General features: G+C 43.8%; 1 protein-coding gene across 1 annotated transcript in view; it reads left to right on the top strand.

Moving 5' to 3' along the window:
• LOC138643403 (oxysterol-binding protein-related protein 1-like) overlaps positions 1 to 24,642 on the top strand; it is a 161,525-nt gene that overhangs the window by 22,396 nt on the left and 114,487 nt on the right. The window contains exons 2-4 of the mRNA XM_069732318.1: positions 11,557 to 11,679; positions 14,648 to 14,733; positions 19,250 to 19,324. Coding sequence (XP_069588419.1) covers positions 11,557 to 11,679; positions 14,648 to 14,733; positions 19,250 to 19,324 — 284 coding nt within the window. The remainder of the gene's footprint in view (positions 1 to 11,556; positions 11,680 to 14,647; positions 14,734 to 19,249; positions 19,325 to 24,642) is intronic.

A 24,642-nucleotide genomic window follows, 5' to 3' on the forward strand; every position in this document is an offset into this window, starting at 1 on the left:
TTTCTGCATAATGACGCATTGCGACGTGCGTCGTACGACGCTAGTGTGAAAGTAGCCTAGAAACACATCACCACTTGTGTTTATCACCCACTCCTGGTTTTGGCTTAGATCAGTATTTGTAAGATACTGAATGTGTGAACATGGCTTCTTGCACAATTCTGGCTGTTTTGGAGGTAGTGACACACAGCCATTATAGTCTATATGAGGGGGTGCACAACCAGATTTGCTTGCAGGCCACGTGTCTGTAAAGAAAACCCCTAAATATTGGCAAGTCGTGTTTCAGCAGAGTCAAAATTGCACATTTAAATCAATAGGTCATTGAAAAACATGGATGTTGTCTGTATGTCATCTGAGTGTTGCCCATTTTTACCGCTGGCTAGAAGAAACGTGACCTTTTTCTTTACTGTACGTAAAATAACGGATGCCCCTCTGAGGGTACAAACAGGGACACAACCAAGCAGCCTTTAAAAAATAAAAATAACATAAAAAAATGCTCTTCTGAAATGCAAGAGAAAACCCAACAGACATCCAGATGAGTTTTTATATGAATTTCTTCTTTGTTCAGTTTTATGACTCCAACAAAAAAAATTGTGGCCTTCTACATCAAAGGGATATTGGCTTTATAAAGAGGTGTGATAAAATATTAGAGCTGAAATACGGTCTTCTGAACCCAACCGTAGACCAATTAAAAAAAAAAAAAACGAAAAAAACCCCCCAAAACTGGCTAGCACAAGGTGAGCATTTAGTCCCCGTGTGGGTTTCCCCAGCCCATAGACTTGACTGCGTGAGATTGATCCAAGACCAGGAGCAAATGCGCACAATTTTTTTTTTCAGCCCACCAAAAATATAAGTGCTTGTGCACAGGCACAAAGACTATAATGGTACCATTCTAAGGCTATGTTCACACATTGCAGATATTTCCGCGGCATTTCTGCATCCCTGCCGCCAGTATAACGCATGCGGAATTGGCATGCGTTTTCCCGCTAAACACTAGCGTTTTACAAGCACAATTAGCTTGGGGAATGCTAGCGTTTTCCAATCGATCTGTAGCATCGCTTGGAAAACTTGACAGGTTGGTCACACTAGTCAAACATAGTTTTTGACAAGTGTGACCAACTTTTTACTATTGATTCTGCCTATGCAGCATCAATAGTAAAAAAAATATAATGTTAAAAATAGTAAAAAAAAAAAAATAGAAAAACGTGATATTCTCACCTTCCGATGGCCCCCGTAGCCTTCCGGCTCCTCTTAGAAAGAATGAACATGCTGCGTACTTTTCCGGAATGTGATTCCGCCGCGGGAAAAACATGCGGAATGCATTAAAAATGACGGGATGCTTATGTAAGCGGGTGTGCCCGATTCACAGTGGGAGCAGCTCTCTGGTTGCACTGATCTGGGTCCAGATCTAAAGAGGAAACAATTGCCACAGCCTCTATTCAAAATATATTATTCATGTAGGCTGCAAAAATAAACACAGAAGTGTTTATAATTCGCTTTTACCATTCACTGGTTCTTTGGCGGTCTGACAGCCACATATCCAACTTCTGCTGGATTGCAGGAGCCTTACTACAGCATAGGTTTGCTATGGTGTGTTTTATGCTGGGAGTCACACTGCTGTCAATTCTCTAATGTGAGAGAACCTGGCCGATTATGCTAATGTCACTCGGATTAATCTGTCAGTCTGATCTTGGTGTGATATGATTCTCTCGCATGAGAAAATCGCAGTACATGTGCGGAGGAGACTGAGAACTTAAAGGGACTCTGACAGCACAGAATGTTTGTTCAAAGTGCTTCATGGCGAGACCAATCATTGATATGCACCTTCCCACCTGCTTGGTTTCTATCTCTGACCTTTTCTGGCACTGAAGTCAGGGCTATCAAAGAGGGTGATTTAGATTGAGTGAAAACAAGCAGGTGAGAAGGTGTGTGTATGTATATGTATATATATATATATATATATATGTATGTATGTATGTATGTATGTATGTATGTATGTATGTATGTGTATGTATGTATATATATATATATCACTAAAAGAAATCAAGAACAAAAAAATGTGGTAGTCAGTAATGGTTACCGTATATACTCGAGTATAAGCCGAAATTTTCAGCCCATTTTTTGGGGGCTGAAAGTCCCCCTCTCCGCTTATACTCGAGTCATACCCAGGTGTCAGCAGGGGAGGGGGAGCGGGGGCTGTCTAATTATACTCACCTACTCCTGGCGCTGTGCAGTCACTGGCTCCCTGGCGCCCCATCTTCTTCCTGTACTGAGCGGTCACATGGTACCGCTCATTACAGTAATGAATATGCGGTTTTACCTCTCATAGGGGTGGAGCCGCATATTCTTTACTGTAATGAGCGGTAACGGTGACCGCTCAGTACAGGAAGAAGCTGCGGTGCCGGGGAAGTAGGGACTGCACAGCGCCAGGAGCAGGTGAGTATAATGGGGAGGGGGGAAGTGCTGCGCGATATTCACCTGCTCCTTGTTCTGGCGCCGCTCCGTCTTCAGCATCTTCTGCAGTGATGCTCAGGTCAGAGGGCGCGATGACATGGTTAGTATGCGCACTCTGCCTGAACGTCCGTGCAGAAGATGCTGAAGATGGAGCGGCGCTGGAACGGGGAGCAGGTGAATATTGAACGTGCCGGGGGCCTGAGTGACGGAGAGGTGAGTATGTGATTTTTATTTTATTTTTTTTTATTGCAGCAACAGCAAATGGGGCAAGTGTCTGTATGGAGCATCTTATATGGCCATAAAGTTTGTGCAGCACTATATGGGGCAAATGTCTGTATGGAGCATCTTATGGGGCCATAACGTTTGTGCAGCACTATATGGGGCAAGTGTCTTTATGGAGCATCTTATGGGGCCATAATCAACAATTGTGCAGCATTATATTGGGCAAATGTGTCTATGGAGCATCTTATGGGGCCATTATTAACCTTTATGTAGGATTATATGGGACATGTTTTAATATGGAGAATCTTATGGGGCCATCATTAACTTTATGGAGCATTATATGGGGCTCCTGATTCAATATGGATGTTCAAAAACACTTAACCTACTGATGTCTCAATTAATTTTACTTTTATTGGTATCTATTTTTACTTTTGACATTTACCAGTGGCTGCTGCATTTTCCACCCTAGGCTTATACTCGAGTCATTAAGTTTTCCCAGTTTTTTTGTGGCAAAATTAGGGGGGTCGGCTTGTAGTCGGGTCAGCTTATACTCGAGTATATACTTTTTTTTAACCACGCATAGGGGAAAAATTATGGAGTTACTCAATTATGAGGAAAAAATTAAGGAATCATGAAAAACAAACAAAACAACTCTCCAATACATCACTAGTATTTTGTTGCACCACTTCTGGCTTTTATAACCACTTAAAACAAAACATAAACTATTGTTTTCTTGTTTCTACAAGACTAGGCAGGTTTCCACCCCTCCTTGTGAGCCGTGCACATAAAAGCCGTTATATGCTGCGTGTCCACATTGGACATTACCTTTCTGAATCCTGCCCATACAGGTGTTATACATATGACCAGGTTTTTAAATACATCAGATAGGGATTACATGCATTAGTTAGGACTGCTCTAATACGGATATACCTTGACGTTTTGTAGAGCGGCTTAATATTTTTTGTTTCAAAAAAACTTATTAACCAAATACCCTGTATTTTTCCATCCTTTTATTAGCACTTGCTGTTTACTGTTATTTTTTTTGCAACAGAGTATTTTGTGGTTTTACTGTTCCTTTTTTTGTGTGGTTTTATAACAGCTTGCAGTCTCTGAGGCATGGACTTAATGAGTGTCAAACAGTACTCTTCATCAATCTGGCTCCAACTTCCTCTGATTGCTGTTGCCAGGTCAGCTTTGCAGGTTGGAGCCTTGTTATGGACCATTTTCTTCAACTTCCACCAAAGATTTTTATTTGGATTGAGATCCGGACTATTTGCAGGCCATGACATTGACCTTGTGTCTTTTTTCAAGGAATGTTTTCACAGTTTTTGCTCTATGGCAGGATGCATTATCATCTTGAAAAATGATTTCATCATCCCCAAACATCCTTTCAATTGATGGGATAAGAAAAATGTCCAAAATCTCAACATAAACTTGTGCATTTATTGAAGATGTAATTACAGCTGTCTCCCCAGTGCCTTTACCTGACATGCAGCCCCATATCATCAATGACTGTGGAAATTTGCATGTTCTCTTCAGGCAGTCATCTTTATAAATATCGTTGGAATGGCACCAAACAAAAGTTCCAGCATCATCACCTTGCCCAATGCAGATTCGTGATTCATCACGGAATATGACTTTCATCCAGTCATCCACAGTTTTTTTTTGTTTAGGTGTTAATGATGGCTTTCGTTTAGCTTTTCTGTATGTAAATCCCATTTCCTTTAGGCGGTTTCTTACAGCTCGGTCACAGACGTTGACTCCAGTTTCCACCCATTCATTCCTCATTTGTTTTGTTGTGCATTTCCTGTTTTGGAGACATATTGCTTTAAGTTTCCGGTCTTGACGTTTTGATGTCTTCCTTGGCCTACCAGTATATTTGCCTTTAACAACCTTCCCATTTTATTTGTATTTGGTCCAGATTTTAGACACAGCTGACTGTGAACAACCAACATCTTTTGCAACATTGTGTGATGATTTACCCTCTTTTAAGAGTTTGATAATCCTCTCCTTTGTTTCAATTGACATCTCTCATGTTGGAGCCATGATTCATATCAGAGCAACAGCTCTCCAAGGTGTGATCACTCCTTTTTAGATGCAGACTAACGAGCAGATCTAATTTGATGCATGCGTTGTTTTTGGGTATGAAATTTACAGGGTGATTCCATAATTTTTTCCTCAGAATTGAGTGACTCCATAATTTTCCCCTATGCTTGGTTAAAAAAAGTAACCATTACTGACTACAATATTTTTATAGTGCTTTGGAACAAAGCACATATATTGTAATCCGAACGTGGTTAACTTCTTCATCTTATTATTAGGCTTTTTTCCGCAATTAATGCGGCCCGAACTGCTGCACGCACAGATTCCAGTGAGGCGTCATTTCGAAGCCAGCGTCCACAAGCGGTGTGCTAAGTATTTTTCGTGTCGATCTGATTTGTAGTTTTGGCGCAATTTGCGTTTGAAATTTTTTTTTCCCGTCATTGGAATGCATCGTCTCAATTTATTTCAATGGGGAAATCTTCCCATAGGGTTATATGGGCCTGATTTCTGAGGCAATTTCAAATGTAACTGCCACCTGGGCTGATTAGCTCATTGATATGCTCAGTCAGACCCAGTTACTATGCCAATGCCTATGAACTCTACATGACCCCACCAGGACACAGGTTTTGCCAGATAATATCAGCTCTTAAAGTGAAAGGAACAGCACAGCACAAATGCAAATCTAGCTTAATCACATGACCATGCCGCTGAAAGAGAACATGCACCAAAGTGGATGTAGAAGCCCACTGCGCCCCATAAGGGACCCCAGGCAGTATTGCGGCCCCTAAAGGACGCCGGGCAGTATTGCGGCTCCTAAAGAACCTCAGGTGGTTTTAAGGCCCCAAAGGGACCCCAGGTAGTTTTAAGGCCTCTAAGAGAGCCCGGGCAGTTTCAAGGCTTCTAAGGGACCTCGGGCAGTTTCAAGGCCTCTAAAGGACCTCGGGCAGTTTCAAGGCCTTTAAGGGACCCCGGGCAGTTTTAAGTTGAAAGTGGCCTCGGGGACCCCCGAAGGTCAAAGTGACCCACAAGGGTGACCCCGCCCACCAAATCGGACCCTGAGGTGCCCAGCCCACCAAATCAAACCCTGAGGTGCCCCGCCCACCAAATCTGTCCCTGAAATGCCCCGCCCACCAAATCAGACCCAGAGTGACCCCACCCACCAAATCGGACCCAGAGTGACCCCGTCCACCAAATCGGACCCAGAGTGACCCTGCCCCCAAAAATATATTTTTTGGAACGAACTTTCAGCGTGTGTTCGTACGCACCTAAAGTGAAAACAAACACACAAGGATCTTTACTAATAACGAACCTCAGTGAACGGTTCAGCTCAACCCTAATCTTGACACATTTAAACTTCACCTTATATGTTCTGGGGATCTTCCACATGTTGGCCCGTGTCAGATCTGCAATTTCCATTTTTAATTTGCTCTTACGTTTTCTGAAGATCAAAATAAAATGGGCCCTAGGAGGCGCAAGTGGCCTCAGCTGGTCCCCAGGGGTTAAGCTCAACCCTGAGGGGCTACAACTACCAAACCAGCACCTGAGGGGCACCCAAGTGTGAAAGTCTTGCAGGGGCAGCTCGGGCACCATTCCAAAGCACTATCTGTAGTTCCTTCAGGAAATACCCATCTAGTTTGTTTTTGATTTTTTTTACTGTTTCTTAAAGCCAGAAAGTTGCCATTTGAAATGACTTTAGTTTTGTGCCATGTCTGTGATCTGCTTTTTTTCTACAAAATTAAACAACTGAATGAACATCCTCCAAGGCCGGTGATTCCATAATTTTTTGCAAGGGAATGTATAGCATTGGGCCAAGTGCTATCTGACAAAACATCACAGATCTGCACTGCTCCATAGTATAACACTGGGCCGAGAGCTATCTGCTAAAACATCGTATAGCGCTCGGCAGTGGTTTACGGCAATGTGAGCAATACCTTTTAAGAGAACCTGTCATCTCTCCAAATGCTATTAACCTTTCAATATGGAGTTAATCTGCAGGTCAGTAGCATTCTATATTTGCCCTACTGAAATGACAGCTAACAGGAATAAATTAACTCTATCCCTCCCACTGCCTCCAGCTTTCAGTCATGGAGGAGCGTCTGCAAGGCATCAGTCAGTGTCCAGTATGTGGTGAGGGGCGGCTGAAGGCACACCCTGCCACATTGACTGACAGCCGTCTCTGCACTGATACGCTACACCGCAGGCTGCCATTCAATGTGCCAGGGTGTGCCTACAGCTGCTGCTTGCTATGTAGTGACTGTAGCCACTTTGGACTCGCCTGTGTGACTGAAAGTTAATTTCCTCCGGGCAGCTGGGTTTTCTGTAAGAAACCTGCAGATTAACCCCATATTTGTAGGTTACTGGCATTTGAGGCTATAACCGGTTTATTGTTCTCTACAAGCCTTGGTGAGGTTTTAAGCTTTTTATTATCATGTGAATAAGGCTTGACAAAGCATTAAAGGGGCGCTTTGAAAAGAGGTGATTCCTTTGTTTGCAGCTGAAAGCTCTGCTTGCAAACAGCTAATTTTGTCAGGGTAAGCCGGATTTGTCAGTGGCTTACTATTCTGTCTCATAGAGAGGGGTACTGAGCAGGGGAACAAGCTCTTAATTCCATATGCCCTATGAACAAGGATAGACTTTAACAACCATTTTTTTTTGCTGAGTTTTTGCTGTCTCTTGTGCATGCTGATAGCTTGGTGCCTCTTAAAAAATCACGATGCAACTTCCTAAGGGTATGTGAACACCATCAGTGATCCCTGCGGGTTGGGTGTTGTGTATTTGTGCAGTGTCCAGATGTGACATCCTAGTGGATGGGTTTTCTAGAAATCCCATGCCCACTATGTGTCCAGAGACGTCCGCGGCTCACCCGGGGAGGCTGACATGTGGCGCATCTCTCCAGACCGCAGTATGTCAATTTCCGCAAGAGAAGTTTCACCAATAGAATGTATTGGACGCGGTGAATCCGCACGGTTCAGTGAACACATGTGTAATCACCTGCGCTCAAAAGACGGCAGCACTTGACACATCGAACATCCTCTGTGTCCATAGCGCTGCCACTTCCGTATTGTGTACACATCCTTTTAAGGTTTTTGCACTAAAAACACAGCAAGACCTGATATCTGAGGTTTTTGCAAAAGCATAGCAGTTTTCCCATTCAGGGAAAAAAAACCTAATGTGTGTGCATGAGATTACTGAAATCTAATTTCCTTTGCTGATGTAAAACGCAGCTTAAAATTTGCATAAAAAAGCAGCAAAAACGCAACGTGTGAACGTAACCTTAGTTTTTTTTCTAGCTCGTGATTACTTCGTAAGCTTACAGCTATTTGCAGCATTATCTTGTGGAGGGTCACTTCAAAAGTTTCAGATAAGCAAGGAAAATGGCTTTTCCGAGCAAGGAAACGCAAATGCAAGTACTATGGAAAGAGGAACCAGGACTTAACTCACTGTCTCCTTATCTTAGAAACCCTTGTTTGCTCATCATGTCACTATTTTATTTCATAACTCTATTCAATGTAGCCGATCCTGTGCTTTTCAAATGACTCGCTATATTGTGTTTTTTTGCAATAAAGTGAAAAATAGTATACTGCAAGTAAAACAGATGTGTCCAATACATGGAGTAAAAGCAGCTTCTTCTTAATGAAGGTATCTGGAGGTTTGCCGAAACCAGAAAACCCTTTTATTACCTGCTAAAATAAAAAAAAAACTTGCATTTTACTCGCCCTCCCCAGGTCCAGTGCCAAGTCTCCGCTGCTGATCCAGATTTCTGGTATTGTCTGCAGCGTTGGTGACGCATCAGCAAGAAACTGAGGTCAGCGGGTCTGAGCTGCCCACATTGGCAGAGCCGCTGAGCTCAATTATTGGCTGCACTGCTGTCGTCATGATACCATAAAGGACACCTGGGGCTGCGGAGGACACTGAGCGCTGGAACTGCAGCAGGGAACAGTGATTTTTTTTTTTCTCCAAAAACAGAAAACCCCTTTAAAATCGAAAACCAAACAACAATTATAGGTTAAAGTCTAACACTAACTTGTTTTCAACATATTGTGAAGTCCTAATTGTAGCGATATGACTAAAAGGTTATTCCCATTTCGGCCTTTCATGGGTAAGATGGAAATCCAGAAACGGCAAAAAGTGCCTGACCTACGGTGATTCTGTAACTTCCATAGAAATGACTAGCATGCAGACGAGCACTAACAGAACGCTTGATGACTTCTATGCGAGTTACATAAACACCATAGTTCATCCGCTAGCGTCTTGTTCTGCAACTCCGTGGTCGGAGCTAAATGGAGTTTGCCTATCTCAGCAATGAAAGGCTATTTCTTTTTCAAAGGGGTCGTTCTACCAAATAAACACTCGTGAAATGTACATGAAATTGTTTGAAACACAAATTGATAAAGCACACTAATATACAGTGAGTACGGAAAGTATTCAGACCCCTTTACATTTTTTACTTTGTTTCATTGCAGCCATTTGGTAAATTCAAAGTTAATTTTTTCTCAATGTACACTCTGCGTCCCATCTTGACAAAAATAAAACAAATGTAGAATTTTTTGCAAATATATTGAAAAAGAAAAACTGAAATATCACATGGTCATAAGTATTCAGACCCTTTGCTCAGTATTGAGTAGAAGCACTCTTTTGCGCTAGTACAGCCATGAGACGTCTTGGGAATAATGTAACAAGTTTTTCACACCTGGATTTGGGGATCTTCTGCCATTCTTCCTTGCAGATCCTCTCCAGTTCTTCAGGTTGGATGTTGAACGTTGGTGGACAGCCATTTTCAGGTCTCTCCAGAGAAGCTCAATTGGGTTTAGGTCAGGGCTCTGGCTGCGCCAGTAAAGATTGGTCACAGAGTTGTTCTGAAGCCACTCCTTTGTTATTTTAGCTGTGTGCTTAGGGTCATTGTCTTGTTGGAAGGTGAACTTTTGGCCAAGTCTGAGGTCCAGAGCACTTTGGAAGAGGTTTTCATCCAGGATATCTCTGTACTTGGCCGCATTCATGTTTCCTTCAATGACAACCAGTCGTCCTGCCCCTGCAGCTGAAAAACACCCACATATCATGATGTTGCCACCACCATGATTCACTGTTTGGATTGTTTTGGGCAGGTGATGAGCAGTACCTGGTTTTCTCCACACATACCGCTTAGAATTATCACCAAAAAGTCTATCTTCTCATCAGACCAGAGAATCTTATTGGTCATAGTCTGGGAGTCCTTCATGTGTTTTTTTTTTTTTTTTTTTAGCAAACTCTGTGTGGGCTTTCATACGTCTTGCACTGAGAGGCTTCGATCGGGCCACTCTGCCATAAAGGCCCGACTGGTGGAAGGCTTCAGTGATGGTTGACTTTGTGGAGCTTTCTCCCATCTCCCTACTGCATTTCTGGAGCTTAGCCATAGTGATCTTGGGGTTCTTCTTTACCTCTCTCACCAAGACTCTTCTACCATGAGTGCTCAGTTTGGCTGGATGGCCAGGTCTAGGAAGACTTTTGGTGGTCCCAAACTTCTTCCATTTAAGGATTATGGAGGCCACTGTGCTCTTAGGAACCTTGAGTACTGCAGAAATTCTTTTGTAACTTTGGCCAGATCTTTGCCTTGCCACAATTTTGTCTCTGAGCTTCTTGGCCAGTTCCTTTGACCTCATGATTCTCATTTGGTCTCACATGCACTGTGAGCTGTGAGGTCTTATATACACAGGTGTGTGCCTTTCCAAATCAAGTCCTATCAGTTTAATTAAACTCAGCAGTAGAACCATCTCAAGGAGGATCACAAGGAAATGGACAGCATGTGACTTAAATGAGTGTCTCAGCCAAGGGTCTGAATACTTATAACCATGTGATATTTCAGTTTTTCTTTTTTATTAAATTAGCAAAAATATCTACATTTGTTCTTTTTTTCAGTCAAGATGGGGTGCAGAGTGTACATTAATGTGAAAAAATGAACTTTTTTGTATTTACCAAATGGCTGCAGTGAAAGACTAAAAAATGTAAAGGGGTCTGAATATGTACCCACTGTACATTCACTATGATAGTGGCATGTGTGATGTTCTTAAAGGGGTCGCCTTAGCTGTCTGTGCATCAGCCATGATTGTGGGGTCTGTGTACAACAGAAAAACCACAGTGCAGATTTCTACAGAGCTTAGAGTAAGGCAAGGTGGCCAGAATCCAGAAGTAGCAGCGCTTTGGACGTAGTGCATGTTCACTGTGTCCAAAGCGCTGCCGTCTATTGAATGCAGATAGGTCCACATGTGTTCACTGAACCGTGTCGATTCAACACGTCCAATACCTTCTATTGGTGAAATTTCTGTTGCGGAGACTAGCAACTGGAAGAACGCGTCTCATGTCCTTCTCTGTAGGTGATTCACAGGCAAGTATGGATGCATAATGGACATGGGATTTGTAGACATCCCATCCACTATGCTGTAACATCTGGCTGCTGCGGGTTTGACGTTGCATAAATACGCAGCGTATTTGTGAATGCTCGGAGATTGTTTTTGTTGACTCGGCCGTATGATTTACGGCTGATAGACAGCCTGAGTACACGTGGGGGTTGCCTGGTTGCTAGGGAATCCCCACATGTACTCAGGCTGGCTAGCAGCCATATATCATGCAGCTGAGGCGATGAAAACTAAATCTCCGAGCACTATCAAATACTCGGAGATCACCTGAGCGTACTCGGGAAAACCCGAGCAACGAGTACTCGCTCATCACTAGTTGAAGAAATATGCTTCTTTCACCTCCATTTTTCAGGACAAAACGCATCGTGTGCACATACCCTTACTCTTTAGGGCAGAGTATCTCTGACAACTCCTTTGCTACGGTGATTAATCTGGTCATCTTTCCACTCAGGTATAAACGGTGAACCTGAAGAGCAGCTTCTCCATGATGCCCGAAATGGAAACATAGATGGAGTCCGAACCCTTCTAGCAAGCTGCAAAAAAGGACACGTTACCATTAACCTGGATTGCAAAGGTAATAAAGAATGCGGCTCTAATAGTTTGTTTTATAAGTTTTCATCCATCTTCCTAACAAACAGCTGTATATGTAATAGTGATGAGTGCAAGTCCTCGAGTTTTCTGCCGGTGTTGGGGTATGTGCGGAGTATCGTTGATGCACGGGTAACAAGTTCGAGTCCCTGCAGCTGCATGTTTCGTGGCTGTTGGCCTACAAACATGCGGGGATTGCCTGACAAACCTTATTACAGGATAATGTGATATATTGTACTATGGGCTTTCCTGTGTATGTATGTGGCGCACATTATATATTATCCAATGATTGCAGAATATCACATGTCGTCCTGTAGTCAGTATATAATAATAATCTTTATTTTTATATAGCGCTAACATATTCCGCAGCGCTTTACAGTTTTGCACACATTATCATCACTGTCCCCGATGGGGCTCACAATCTACATTCGCAATCAGTATGTCTTTGGAATGTGGGAGGAAACCGGAGTACCCGGAGGAATCCCACGCAAACACGGGGAGAACATACTTGCAGATGGTGTCCAAGGTGGGATTAGAACCCAGGACTCCAGCGCTGCAAGGCTGCGCTCTGCCAACACTGCGCCACCGTGCTGCCCTTATACCAGTCACATATCTGCATACTGTATGTAATATACTGTGTACAGACATCAGATGGTTTATACAGGCTAATGTGACTGGTGTGATATCTGATATTCTGTACTCGTATATCACATATTACCATCACATATTATCCTGTATATGACATCTGATTTCTGTAGTCAGTATATCATATACTAATCTGTATACTTTATTTTTTTTTTTTTAAAATTTCAATTTTATTCAAAATAGCCCAGCCCTAGGTTAAAGCTGTAGGTTGAACTCCATGGACCTGTGTTTTCTTCCTATAAAACGCTGACGCTTCATTTTTCACTACAGTGAGGTGGTTTAATTCACCGTCAGTTTCCAGCTGTTGAAACGATGAGCTTATTACCGCTGTGTAGGCCAATTGTTGGATTACAGTGAGCAGAGGCGTAGCTAGGGTTTTGGTTCGGGGGGGTGCAAAACTTCTGAGTGGGCCCAGGTAACCTTGACTACAACTGGGTGACGCACCCTAATAGTGGAGGAGAACCTCAGCAGATGACAGATGTTACTGAAAATAATCGCTATATAAAGACCAATATTGATATTACCGCCATATGGTCAGTGGTAGATAACAGCCCTACAGAACATATAAGAGATCACAGCACAGTTACAGATAATGACTTACCGCTGACGTTCTTTCTTTCTGATGGAATCGTTCATTTTTCCCGTCTTTTCTATCTGGCCAAACCGACACGACAACTTCTTCCAGCCACGACTCGGCTGCAGAGAATACAACAAAGAAACGTTTCGCGTCTCATATTTTCAGCACGTCACCATCTATTCCCAACCTGCACAAACTCCTCATCCTGCTGATACCCCAATACTGAGCCGCTGCTGCCGTATGTGTTTTTTTACTGCACCTGCTGTGTGGTTCTCCGTGCCATCTAAATTCTAATGCAACCCTCTATAATATAGTAATGCTGGGTGCAAGTGCCCTAGAAAACAGTGCTCATATTTTTCCCCCCTAGAAAGTAATATTGCCCTGTGTGCCCCTTTGATAGTCACAGTAACCTGAGTTACCTCCTATAACAAAAAGTACACACTTTACATTGAATAATGTCCTGAGTCTCCCCCCTTATAACTCCCCTATACACAGTATGATGCTCTTTTATACACAGTATAATGCCCCCTCACTGTATAGTACCACCCACACAGTATACTGGACCCTTAGTAGCCCCCAACACTGTAAAATGACCCCCTCACTATAATCTCCACACTGTATGATGGCCCCCTAGAGGGCCTCCATATAGTACAATGCACCAGATAGTCCTCAATATAGTATAATACACTCCCCATAGGCAGACTCTATAGCATAAGGCAGCCCCCCATAGGCAGACTCTGTAGTATAAGGCAGAACCCCATAGGCAGACTCTGTAGTATAAGGCAGCACCCCCCCACAGGCAGACTCTGTAGTATAAGGCAGCACCCCCCCACAGGCAGACTCTAGTATAAGGCAGCACCCCCCCACAGGCAGACTCTAGTATAAGGCAGCACCCCCCACCCCACAGGCAGACTCTGTAGTATAAGGCAGCCCCCACAAAGAAAAACAATAAATACTCACCTCTCTTCTTCCTGGTTGCTGCCCTGCTCCTTCTTAACCTCCGGACCACGGGCATCGGGCAATGAAGTCGTTGCGCCCCCTGCCGGTGTCGGTGACGTGAGACTGACAGGGAGATGAAGGGAGAAGGAGCGTAGCACTCCTTCCCTCATCAATGCAGTCAGCTGCTGGCACCACATCAATTCTCCCTGCTCTGCCGCAGAATTAACTGTATCGGTGTGCTGTGCACGCCAGTACACTTACAGTAGCGTAGCTCCAGGTGGGTCCCCTCAGAGCGTGGAGCCCGGGGCGATGGCCCCCTGCTGCTTTCCCCCGTAGCTACGCTGACAGAGATGGACGGTACTCTGACATTAATAACGCCTTATAGCCCTTTTATGACAATGTCTTATTAACACCTGAGATGGGCCTATGTAGGAGACAACCTTTTTAAAGGCTGCTCTGATTTACAGCTAATGTCCAAATGCTGATTTGTGATAAAAATAATAAAATTGCAGCCACTCCAGTCAGTGTTGCCTCTCTGCAGCTCTTGCTGGTTTTTCTTCATGTCTGCAGCAGTGACATAATGATGGTTTTGTTTTATGCTATGTCGTTACTCCACACTGCTGCCATTAATCCCCCCCACCCCCCCTCGTCTCCTTGTTCACGTTTCCTGTGGGGATCCTATGACCGCTGCAGCCAGTCAATCGTCAAATTGTAGATGCATTACTTCTCCTGTACAGTAGCATTGGTGATTCTAGTCATTGTGGTGTAAAGTAAATAAATCTCTTGTTTCTAGGTAAAAGTAAGTCTAATATGGGATGGACGCCTCTTCATCTTGCCTGTTATTTTGGACACCGGGACGTGGTGGAAGAGTTATTAAAGGTTAGACTGAATATTTCCATTAAAGTATGACATGCTTTATGGGGAAACCAGCCCAGCAATTTTTCTAAATAAGCAGCTAGGTTTATTCTCCTAATAAAATATCTTTATTTAACAGCAATGAAGTATACTAACAGGTTTGCTTGGGCAATATTATCGAGCCTCGTGCATAAATATTGTGAAGCAAATATAATTTTATTTTGCCAGTACCAGGAACATGATCTGATAAGTTAGTTTGAGCTGCATTGACTGTTTCCAGTTACCGTAAATGGAGTTTCACTCCCAAGACATTAATTACCGTATATACTTGAGTATAAGCCGACCAGAGTATGAGCCGACACATCCCGCCCCCCCCCCCCCCTAATTTTGCCACAAAAAAACTGGGAAAACTTAATGACTCGAGTATAAGCCTAGGGTGGGAAATGCAGCAGCTACCGGTAAAAGTAAAAATAGATACCAATAAAAGTAAATTTAATTGAGACATCAGTAGGTTAAGTGTTTTTGAATATTCATATTGAATCAGGAGCCCCATATAATGATCCATAAAGTTTATGATGGGCCCCATAAGATGCTTCATAAAGATATTTGCCCCATATAATGCTGCACAAACGTTGATTATGGCTCTATAAAGACACTTGCCCCATATAGTGCTGAACAAGCGTTATGGCCCCATAAGATGCTCTATACAGACACTTGCCCCATTTGCTGTTGCTGCAATAAAAAAAAAAATAAATAAAATCACATACTCACCTCTCCGTCGCTCAGGCCCCCGGCACTTTCAATATTCACCTGACTTCGTTCCGGTGCCGCTCCATCTTTTTTTTCCGCTTCATCTTCAGCGTCTTCTGCACTGACGTTCAGGCAGAGGACATGCACTAACCACGTCACTGTGCCCTCTGATCTGAGCGTCACTGCAGAAGACGCTGAAGACAGAGCCGCGGCTGGAACGAGAAACAGGTGAATATCGCTCAGCCCTCCCCGTTATACTCACCTGCTCCTGGCGCTGTACAGTCCCTGCTTCCCCGGCGCTGCAGCTTCATCATGTACTTGAGCGGTCACCGTTACCACTCATTACAGTAATGAATATGCGGCTCCACCCTTATGGGAGGTGGAGCCGCAATATTCATTACTGTAATGAGCGGTACCATGTGACCGCTCAGTACAGGAAGAAGCTGCCGGTTCTGGGAAAAAGACATGCAGGGACCGCGCCAGGGGCAGGTGAGTATAATTACAGTCCCCGCTCCCCCTCCCCTGCCGACCCCTCGGTATGACTCGAGTATAAAGCTACTTTCACACTAGCGTCGGAATTCGGCCCGTCACATTGCGTCGGGCCGAGATTCCGACGTGCAGTGGATGCATTCTCCGGCGCATCCGCTGCCCCTTTGTGATGAGCAGGGAGGTGGGGGCGGAGTTCCGGCCGCGCATGCGCGGTCGGAAAAAGCGGTCCGTCTGGAGCAAAAAACGTTACATTTAATGTTTTTTGCTCCCGGCGGTCCGCCACAACACGGCGCAACCGTCGCACGACGGTTGCGACGTGTGTTAATACGTCGCAATGCGTCAGTAATGTTACTCTATGGGGCAAAAACGCATCCTGCAAACAACTTTGCAGGATGCATTTTTTCCCCTAAACGACGCATTGCGACGTATTAAAAAAAAAACGCCAGTGTGAAAGTACCCTAAGCCGTGAGGGGGACTTTCAGCACCCAAAAATGGGCTGAAAATCTTGGCTTATACTCGAGTATATACGGCAAGCCACTTGTACAAATCTAAAAATCATGCTTGTAGTATAGACTTTAGTGATTTTAGTTGCTAGAAAAAAATAATGGAATAATGGATTTATTTTGGATGCAAATTGATAGATGCTACATTGCACCCTTGGTGTGGCAAGGGCTCAGCTCACCATTAAACCCCCTCAATTTGTAAACTGAGCACTTCGTCATGCTTTGATTGCCAGAGCTCAAGCCTGAATTTGATCAGCAGCTTTGCACCTCTGGACAGTGGCGCTGTGGGAGCCTCGCCGGACTTGATGTCGGTGTACACTGTCATTACTGGCTTCTGTCTGCAGTGTAAGGCTAGGGTCACACAACACAAAGTTCTCCAACCGAGAAAATCAGTGCAATTATGCTGATACTCTCTGATCAGATTTTCTCAGAAGTGAAGTGAAAAAGAAAAAAATTGCTCCATTCGGTCTGTTCATGAAAATTGGTCTGCATTCAGATGTCATCTGAGTGCGATCCGATGTTTTTCACAGGCACGTAAACATGAATGGGTGAGTGCCATAATTATCAGAGGCAAATCATGCATGCTGCAATTGTTTTTTTTTTTTGCTTCTGCCCACTTGGTCAGATGAGAAATTGTGCTGCCTCCTTGAGTAACATGGGGACGAGTGCTATACGTCACAGCGGATCTAATTCGTCCTGGTAATATGGCCGTCTGCACGAGCCCTAATACGTTGTGGCTGCTTTAGATAGGAGCCAGCAATAAGCGCACACTGACACTGCAGGAGCCCAGCCTTGCACTGCTCACACATTGTCAGTGTGCGCTCATCACTGGCCCCTGTTTGTGTCTGCTGATTGGTACTGTGCTGCAGAAAGGCATCAGCTTACCGGGATGTATTGAGTAATGGAGCAGCAGGGGATAGGTAGGGGAGTATGCTGTACTTTATATTTTTACATCCTGTTTAACCTCTTTTTAAAATGGGGAAACCTGTTTAATATTTGGGGGGAGTGGCAGGAAAAATAGAAAATCCACTAAAGTTTTGTTTAGCTCTTTTTTTTTTTTTTAGTTTAGTTCAAAGGAAATAGATAAAAATATTTATAAAGAAAATGAGTGACCATTTCCTTTCCCCCTTAGTTGCCCACAAATTCTTTTTTCAATCTAAAAAGACATAGGTGAGACTTAATGTCTTAATTCTTAAAAAACCACCTCCTGCTTTAAAAAATCTGCAGCTAAATCCACTGTGGGGATAACTGGATTTTACAGCCGCACTGCGCTGCATTTTGCTGCACATTTACCCGTTGCATTTAAAAAGGTGAAATCTGTTGCAACATCCCCAACATAAATTGAAAATCTGCAGATTTTCTATTGCAGCGTCTGTTAATTTACACTAGAGATTTCTCTGCTGCATGTATATAAAATGTAGTGAGTACATCTGCAGTGAAAAATCATGAGTTAGAGTAATGTAAAGTTTCAGCATTTCCCTGGTGCAGGCATATAAGAGAAGGAGTAGTAGTGCTTACATAATGGCACACATATTTTACACCTATATAATATCTTGGGCAGACATGCAGGCACTCTGGGTGGCACTACATCACTGGTATCTGTATTTTAACCCAATGGATACTAAATGAAGATTGAAGAGTTGTGTTGTGTTTTTTTTTTTTTTTTTTTTTAATATTCTAAATATACGTTTTGCTATCCTTCCTTTTCTCATTTTAGAAGTCAGTCTATATGATGATCTGGGGGCAGAGCTTACTAGTAAACAATGAGACATGCCAATCGGGTGATTTGCTAATTTTACAGTGGACTAGTCTGAGCTTGCTCCTGACAAATCCACTAACTGGCGAAAACCTCTGGAGAGCGCTTGGTTATGCTACCCTAAGGCCAGGTTCACATTGTGTCAAGGCAGTCCGTTAGATGGACTAAGTTACACTGCGGCATAAACGCGGTGTAATGTAGTCCGTTACGGCCGCCGTTGACTGCAATGTCGGATGCATCGCTAGCGCATGCCCATTCGTGCGCCAAGGATGTGCCGTCATTGAGTGACGGACCCGGAGACACGGGCTGCAGCATTTCCGGGTCCGTCACTGCTAGCGCAGATGGAGCTAGCAGCTGCTCTATCTGCGCTAGCGCCATTGAACGCCGGCACTTGCGCTAGCAGCAGCCCGTTAGCGTATATGCCTAAGAAGAGATGTAGAAAGGAGCAGTTCGTTGACGCCTCCTATCTATGGGTGTGGAGAGAAATGAATGGAATTTGGAGTTCTTACTCTTGTTCTAAGTGCAGACGACTTTGTGTACTTTCACCCTAGAGAAATGGGTCGATTATGCAAATCACATCCTCATCAGAGTTTGATCAGAGTGTGAGTATAGTGTGATCTGATTCTCTCGTATGAGATGAAAATGGAGAAAAAAATGTCTCCATCTTCTCCATTCTGTCAGTCTTTGATGACCTCTGAGTTCAATCCGATTTCCAGAGTGGAGTCCGATGGTCTCCACGCACTCATTGACTTGCATTGTCAAGTATGATCCGACTATCAGATCAAACTCGGGTATGCAGCAATTTTTAATTTTTACTTTTTTTCCTTGGCATGGTCCATAGAAAAACTCTTGACATGTGTACAACCCCATAGCATAACATTGGCAGATGTTTTGTTGGATCGCACTCAGACCGAAAATATGGCCACGTGCACGAACCCTTTATAAGTATTTATGAGAAATGTAATCCTCATTTGTTTTCCTTTCATTTAAACAAATGCCCAATTTATCAAGTGCTTGTGACTCTCCCCCTTATTCTTTACAGGCAGGAACTGACGTTAATATTTTGAACGATATGGGGGACACACCTTTGCACAGAGCCGCCTTTACTGGACGTAAGGTGAAAAGCATGCTTTGTTTCTGTACCTCACATCATTATGACTGGTGAAGGGTCATTCTAATGCGAGAAATGATAGTTTTACTGCAGCAGCCAGAATCTATGAAGTTGCATTCAGACATTGCATTATTGCATAAAGGAAACTTAACAACACTCTGGTTTCCCTACAATATAGGAAAGCCCCTTATACTCAATAAGGGTATAAAGGAAGCGTTCAAGAGGGTCTGTCACTTGACTATGCCATTTCAGGCTTTTTGGTGATGTTACATGACTTGAATCCCACTAATGGGAAGGATAGTTGTACCGTAGCCCCTATTCATCAAGTATCTGCATGACCAACTATTACCTATATATGTTACAACTGTCCGCTTTGGTTTTCTTAATTGGGAACTCCACATTCATTGTTTGGAAGCTGAAGTTCAAATATTAGCCTAATCCCTTCCAGACACTTCGGTACGTCCTGTGTTGCTTGAAGTTATATGGTGATGTCGTATACAGCCAGCACTTACCGCTAACATCAGCGACCATAGCTAGCTCTGATCTGACAAGCGACTCTTGGAAGGTTATGAATGTTACATAGGTTGAAAAATGACCTCCGTCCATCAAGTTCAATGTTCACCAAATGATTTTAAATATACACTGCTCAAAAAAATAAAGGGAACTCTAAAATCCCACATCCTAGATATCACTTAATGAAATATTCCAGTTGTAAATCTTTATTCATTACATAGTGGAAAGTGTTAAGAACAATAAAACCTAAAAATGATCAACGTAAATCACAACTAATATCCCACGGAAGTCTGGAGTTGGAATGATGCTCAAAATCAAAGTGGAAAATGAAGTTACAGGCTGACCAAACTTCAATGGAAATGCCTCAAGACAAGGAAATGATGCTCAGTAGTGTGTGTGTGTGGCCTCCACGTGCCTATATAACCTCCCTACAATGCCTGGGCATGCGCCTGATGAGGCGGCAGATAGTCTCCTGAGAGATCTCCTCCCAGACATGGACTAAAGCATCCGCCAACTCCTGGACAGTCTGTGGTGCAACATGACATTGGTGGATGGTGCGAGACAGGATGTCCCAGGTATGTTCAATCGGATTCAGGTCTGGGGAACGGGCAAGGCAGTCCATAGCTTCAATGCCTTCATATTGCAGGAACTGCTGACACACTCCAGCCACATGAGGTCTGGCATTTTCCTGCATTAGGAGGAACCCAGGGCCAACCGTACCAGCATATGGTCTCACAAGGGGTCTCAGGATCTCCTCTCTGGACCTAATGACAGTCAGGCTACCTCTGGCGAGCACATGGAGGGTTGTGCTGCCCTCCACACCTTTACTGACCCATTGCCAAACCGGTCATGCTGAAGGATGTTGCAGGCAGCAGATCGCTCTCCACGGCGTTTACACACTCACATGTGCTCAGTGTGAACCTGCTTTCATCTTTGAAGAGCACATGGCTGCAATGGTGAATTTGACAATCGTGGTGTTCTGTGGCAAATGCCAAGCGTCCTGCACTGTATTGGGCTGTGAGTACAACCCCCATCTGTGGACGTCGGGCACTAAGACCATCCTCATGTAGTCGGTTTCTAATAGTTTGTGAAGACACATGCACATTTGTGGCCTGCTGGAGTTCATTTTACAGGGCTCTGGAAGTGCTGCTCCTGTTGTGAGTTCTGTTTTTGGGCTCCCTCTGGTGGTTACTGATGGTACTGGGTGATTTGTGTTCTGCTGTCTCTGGTGTCCACCTGTTCTATTAGCATTTGGGAGTTTCCTATTTAACCGGGCTTTCTTGTCATTTCCCTGCCGGCTATCAAGGTTATCAGAGTGTTTTGTTACCTCAGCTTCTGGCTTCAGTAATCTTCAGGACAAGCTAAGTTTTTGATTTTCTTGTTCCACGTTTTGCTTTATTTTTTGTCTTGTCCAGCTTGCATATAATTGTTTCTTTGCTGCTGGTTGCTCTAGTGGGCTGTAATTGCTCCTCATGTTCCATGAGTTGGAACATGAGTTCAAGTAATTACAGGATGGTTTTTTGAAGGGTTTTTTGCTGACCGCGCAGTTTACTTTTGTATCCTCTGCTATCTAGTTTTAGCGGGCCTCATTTTGCTGAATCTGTTTTCATACTGTGTATGTGCCTTCCTCTCATTTCACCGTCATTATATGTGGGGGGCTGCTATTTCTGTGGGGTATTTCTCTGGAGGCAAGAGAGGTCTGTGTTTCTTCTAATAGGGGAAGTTAGATCTTCGGCTGGTGCGAGACGTCTAGGATCAACATAGGCACGTTCCCCGGCTATTGTTATTTGTGTGTTCAGGTTTAGGGTCGCGGTCAGCTCAGGTTCCATCACCCTAGAGCTCGTTGGTGCTTGTCCTTTTGTGATTCCCTGCCATTGGAATCATGACTGTATAGCCGGCCAAAAATGTTTGGGCTGAAGTAGGAGGAAAAGTAGTCTGAGGAAGTTTTTTTTTTTTTTTTTTCTCCTCTGAGGTTGCTGCCTAGCCCTAATTGCAGCCTGGCTGATTTTTTTTTTTTTTTTTTTTTTCCTCCTCTTAATCCTTGAATGGCTATGACCTTAGCTGTTTATCATGGACGTCCAGAGTTTAGCTTCCAGCTTGAATAATCTTGCTGCTAAGGTTCAAAATATACAAGATTTTGTTGTACATGCTCCTATGTCTGAACCTAGAATTCCTATTCCAGAGTTCTTTGCTGGAGATAGATCTAGTTTTCTGAATTTTAGGAACAATTGCAAGCTGTTCCTTTCTTTGAAATCTCGCTCTTCTGGAGACCCTGCTCAGCAGGTTAAGATTATTATATCTTTCCTGCGGGGTGACCCTCAAAATTGGGCATTTGCATTGGCACCAGGGGATCCTGCGTTGCTTAATGTGGATGCGTTTTTTCAGGCATTGGGTTTGCTCTATAAGGAACCTAACCAGGAGATTCAGGCTGAAAAAGCTTTATTAGCTCTCTCTCAGGGGCAAGATGAAGCAGAAATATATTGTCAAAAATTTCGGAAATGGTCAGTGCTTACTCAGTGGAATGAGTGCGCCCTGGCTGCAAGATTCAGGGATGGCCTTTCTGAGGCCATTAAAGATGTTATGGTGGGGTTCCCTGCGCCTACGGGTCTGAATGAGTCTATGAATATGGCTATTCAGATTGATCGGCGTTTACGGGAGCGCAAACCTGTGCACCATTTGGCGGTGTCTTCTGAACAGGCACTTGAGACAATGCAATGTGATAGAGTTCAGTCTAGAAGTGAACGGCAAAACTATAGGCGGAAAAATGGGTTGTGCTTTTATTGTGGTGATTCAGCTCATGTTATATCAGCATGCTCTAAACGCACAAAAAAGGTTGATAAGTCTGTTGCCATTAGTACGTTACAGTCTAAGTTCATTCTGTCTGTGACTCTGATTTGCTCATTATCGTCCATTTCCGTCGATGCCTATGTAGATTCAGGCGCTGCCCTGAGTCTTATGGATTGGTCATTTGCCAAGCGTTGTGGGTTTAGTCTTGAGCCTCTGGAAGTCCCTATTCCTTTGAAGGGAATTGACTCTACACCTTTGGCTATGAATAAACCTCAGTACTGGACACAAGTGACCATGCGTATGACTCCCGTTCATCAGGAGGTGATTCGCTTCCTGGTATTGTATAATTTACATGATGTTCTAGTACTTGGTCTGCCATGGTTACAAACTCATAATCCAGTCCTTGACTGGAAAACGATGTCTGTGTTAAGCTGGGGATGTCAGGGGGTTCATGATGATGCACCTCCGATTTCTATCGCTTCATCTACTCCTTCTGAGGTTCCTGTATTTTTGTCGGATTATCGGGATGTTTTTGAGGAGCCTAAGCTCAGTTCGCTTCCTCCTCACAGGAATTGCGATTGTGCTATAGATTTGATTCCTGGCAGTAAATTTCCTAAAGGTCGTTTGTTCAATCTGTCAGTGCCAGAGCATACTGCTATGCGGGATTATGTTAAGGAGTCCTTGGAAAAGGGACATATCCGTCCATCTTCGTCCCCTTTGGGAGCAGGTTTTTTTTTCGTGGCCAAAAAAGATGGGTCCTTGAGGCCTTGTATAGATTATCGTCTTTTGAATAAGATTACCGTAAAATATCAGTATCCTTTGCCTTTGTTGACTGATTTGTTTGCTCGCATTAAGGGGGCTAAATGGTTCACTAAGATTGATCTTCGGGGTGCATATAATCTTATACGAATAAAGCAAGGTGATGAGTGGAAAACCGCATTTAATACGCCTGAGGGCCATTTTGAGTATTTGGTAATGCCTTTCGGACTTTCTAATGCTCCTTCAGTCTTCCAGTCCTTTATGCACGATATTTTCCGTGAATATCTGGATAAATTTATGATTGTGTATTTGGATGATATTTTGGTTTTTTCTGATGACTGGGAGTCTCATGTTCAGCAGGTCAGGAAGGTGTTTCAGGTCCTGCGGGCTAATTCCTTGTTTGTAAAGGGCTCAAAGTGTCTCTTTGGAGTCCAGAAGATTTCTTTCTTGGGGTATATTTTTCCCCTTCTACTATTGAGATGGATCCCGTCAAGGTTCGGGCTATTTGTGACTGGACGCAGCCTGCATCTCTTAAGAGTCTGCAGAAGTTCTTGGGCTTTGCTAATTTCTATCGTCGTTTTATAACTAATTTTTCTAGTGTTGTTAAGCCTTTGACGGATTTGACTAAGAAGGGTGCTGATGTTGCTGATTGGTCTCCTGCGGCTGTGGAGGCCTTTCAGGAACTTAAATGCCGGTTTTCTTCTGCTCCTGTGTTGTCAGCCAGATGTTTCGCTTCCTTTCCAGGTTGAGGTTGATGCTTCCGAGATTGGAGCGGGGGCGGTTTTGTCGCAGAGAGGCTCCGATTGCTCGGTGATGAAGCCATGTGCGTTCTTTTCTAGGAAGTTTTCGCCCGCTGAGCGGAATTATGATGTGGGTAATCGGGAACTTTTGGCCATGAAGTGGGCATTTGAGGAGTGGCGTCATTGGCTTGAGGGTGCTAGACATCGTGTGGTGGTCTTGACTGATCACAAAAATCTGATTTACCTGGAGTCTGCCAGGCGTCTGAATCCTAGACAGGCTCGTTGGTCACTGTTTTTCTCTCGTTTCAATTTTGTGGTTTCATACCTGCCAGGTTCAAAGAATGTGAAGGCGGATGCTCTTTCTAGGAGTTTTGTGCCTGACTCCCCTGGAAATTCTGAGCCCACTGGTATCCTTAGGGATGGGGTGATTTTGTCGGCCGTCTTCCCAGACTTGCGACATGCTTTGCAGGCGGGTAAACCTGATCGTTGTCCGCCTGAGAGACTGTTTGTTCCGGATAGTTGGAC

This window comes from Ranitomeya imitator, chromosome 6 (assembly GCF_032444005.1).
Source record: "Ranitomeya imitator isolate aRanImi1 chromosome 6, aRanImi1.pri, whole genome shotgun sequence".
NCBI lineage: Eukaryota > Metazoa > Chordata > Amphibia > Anura > Dendrobatidae > Ranitomeya > Ranitomeya imitator.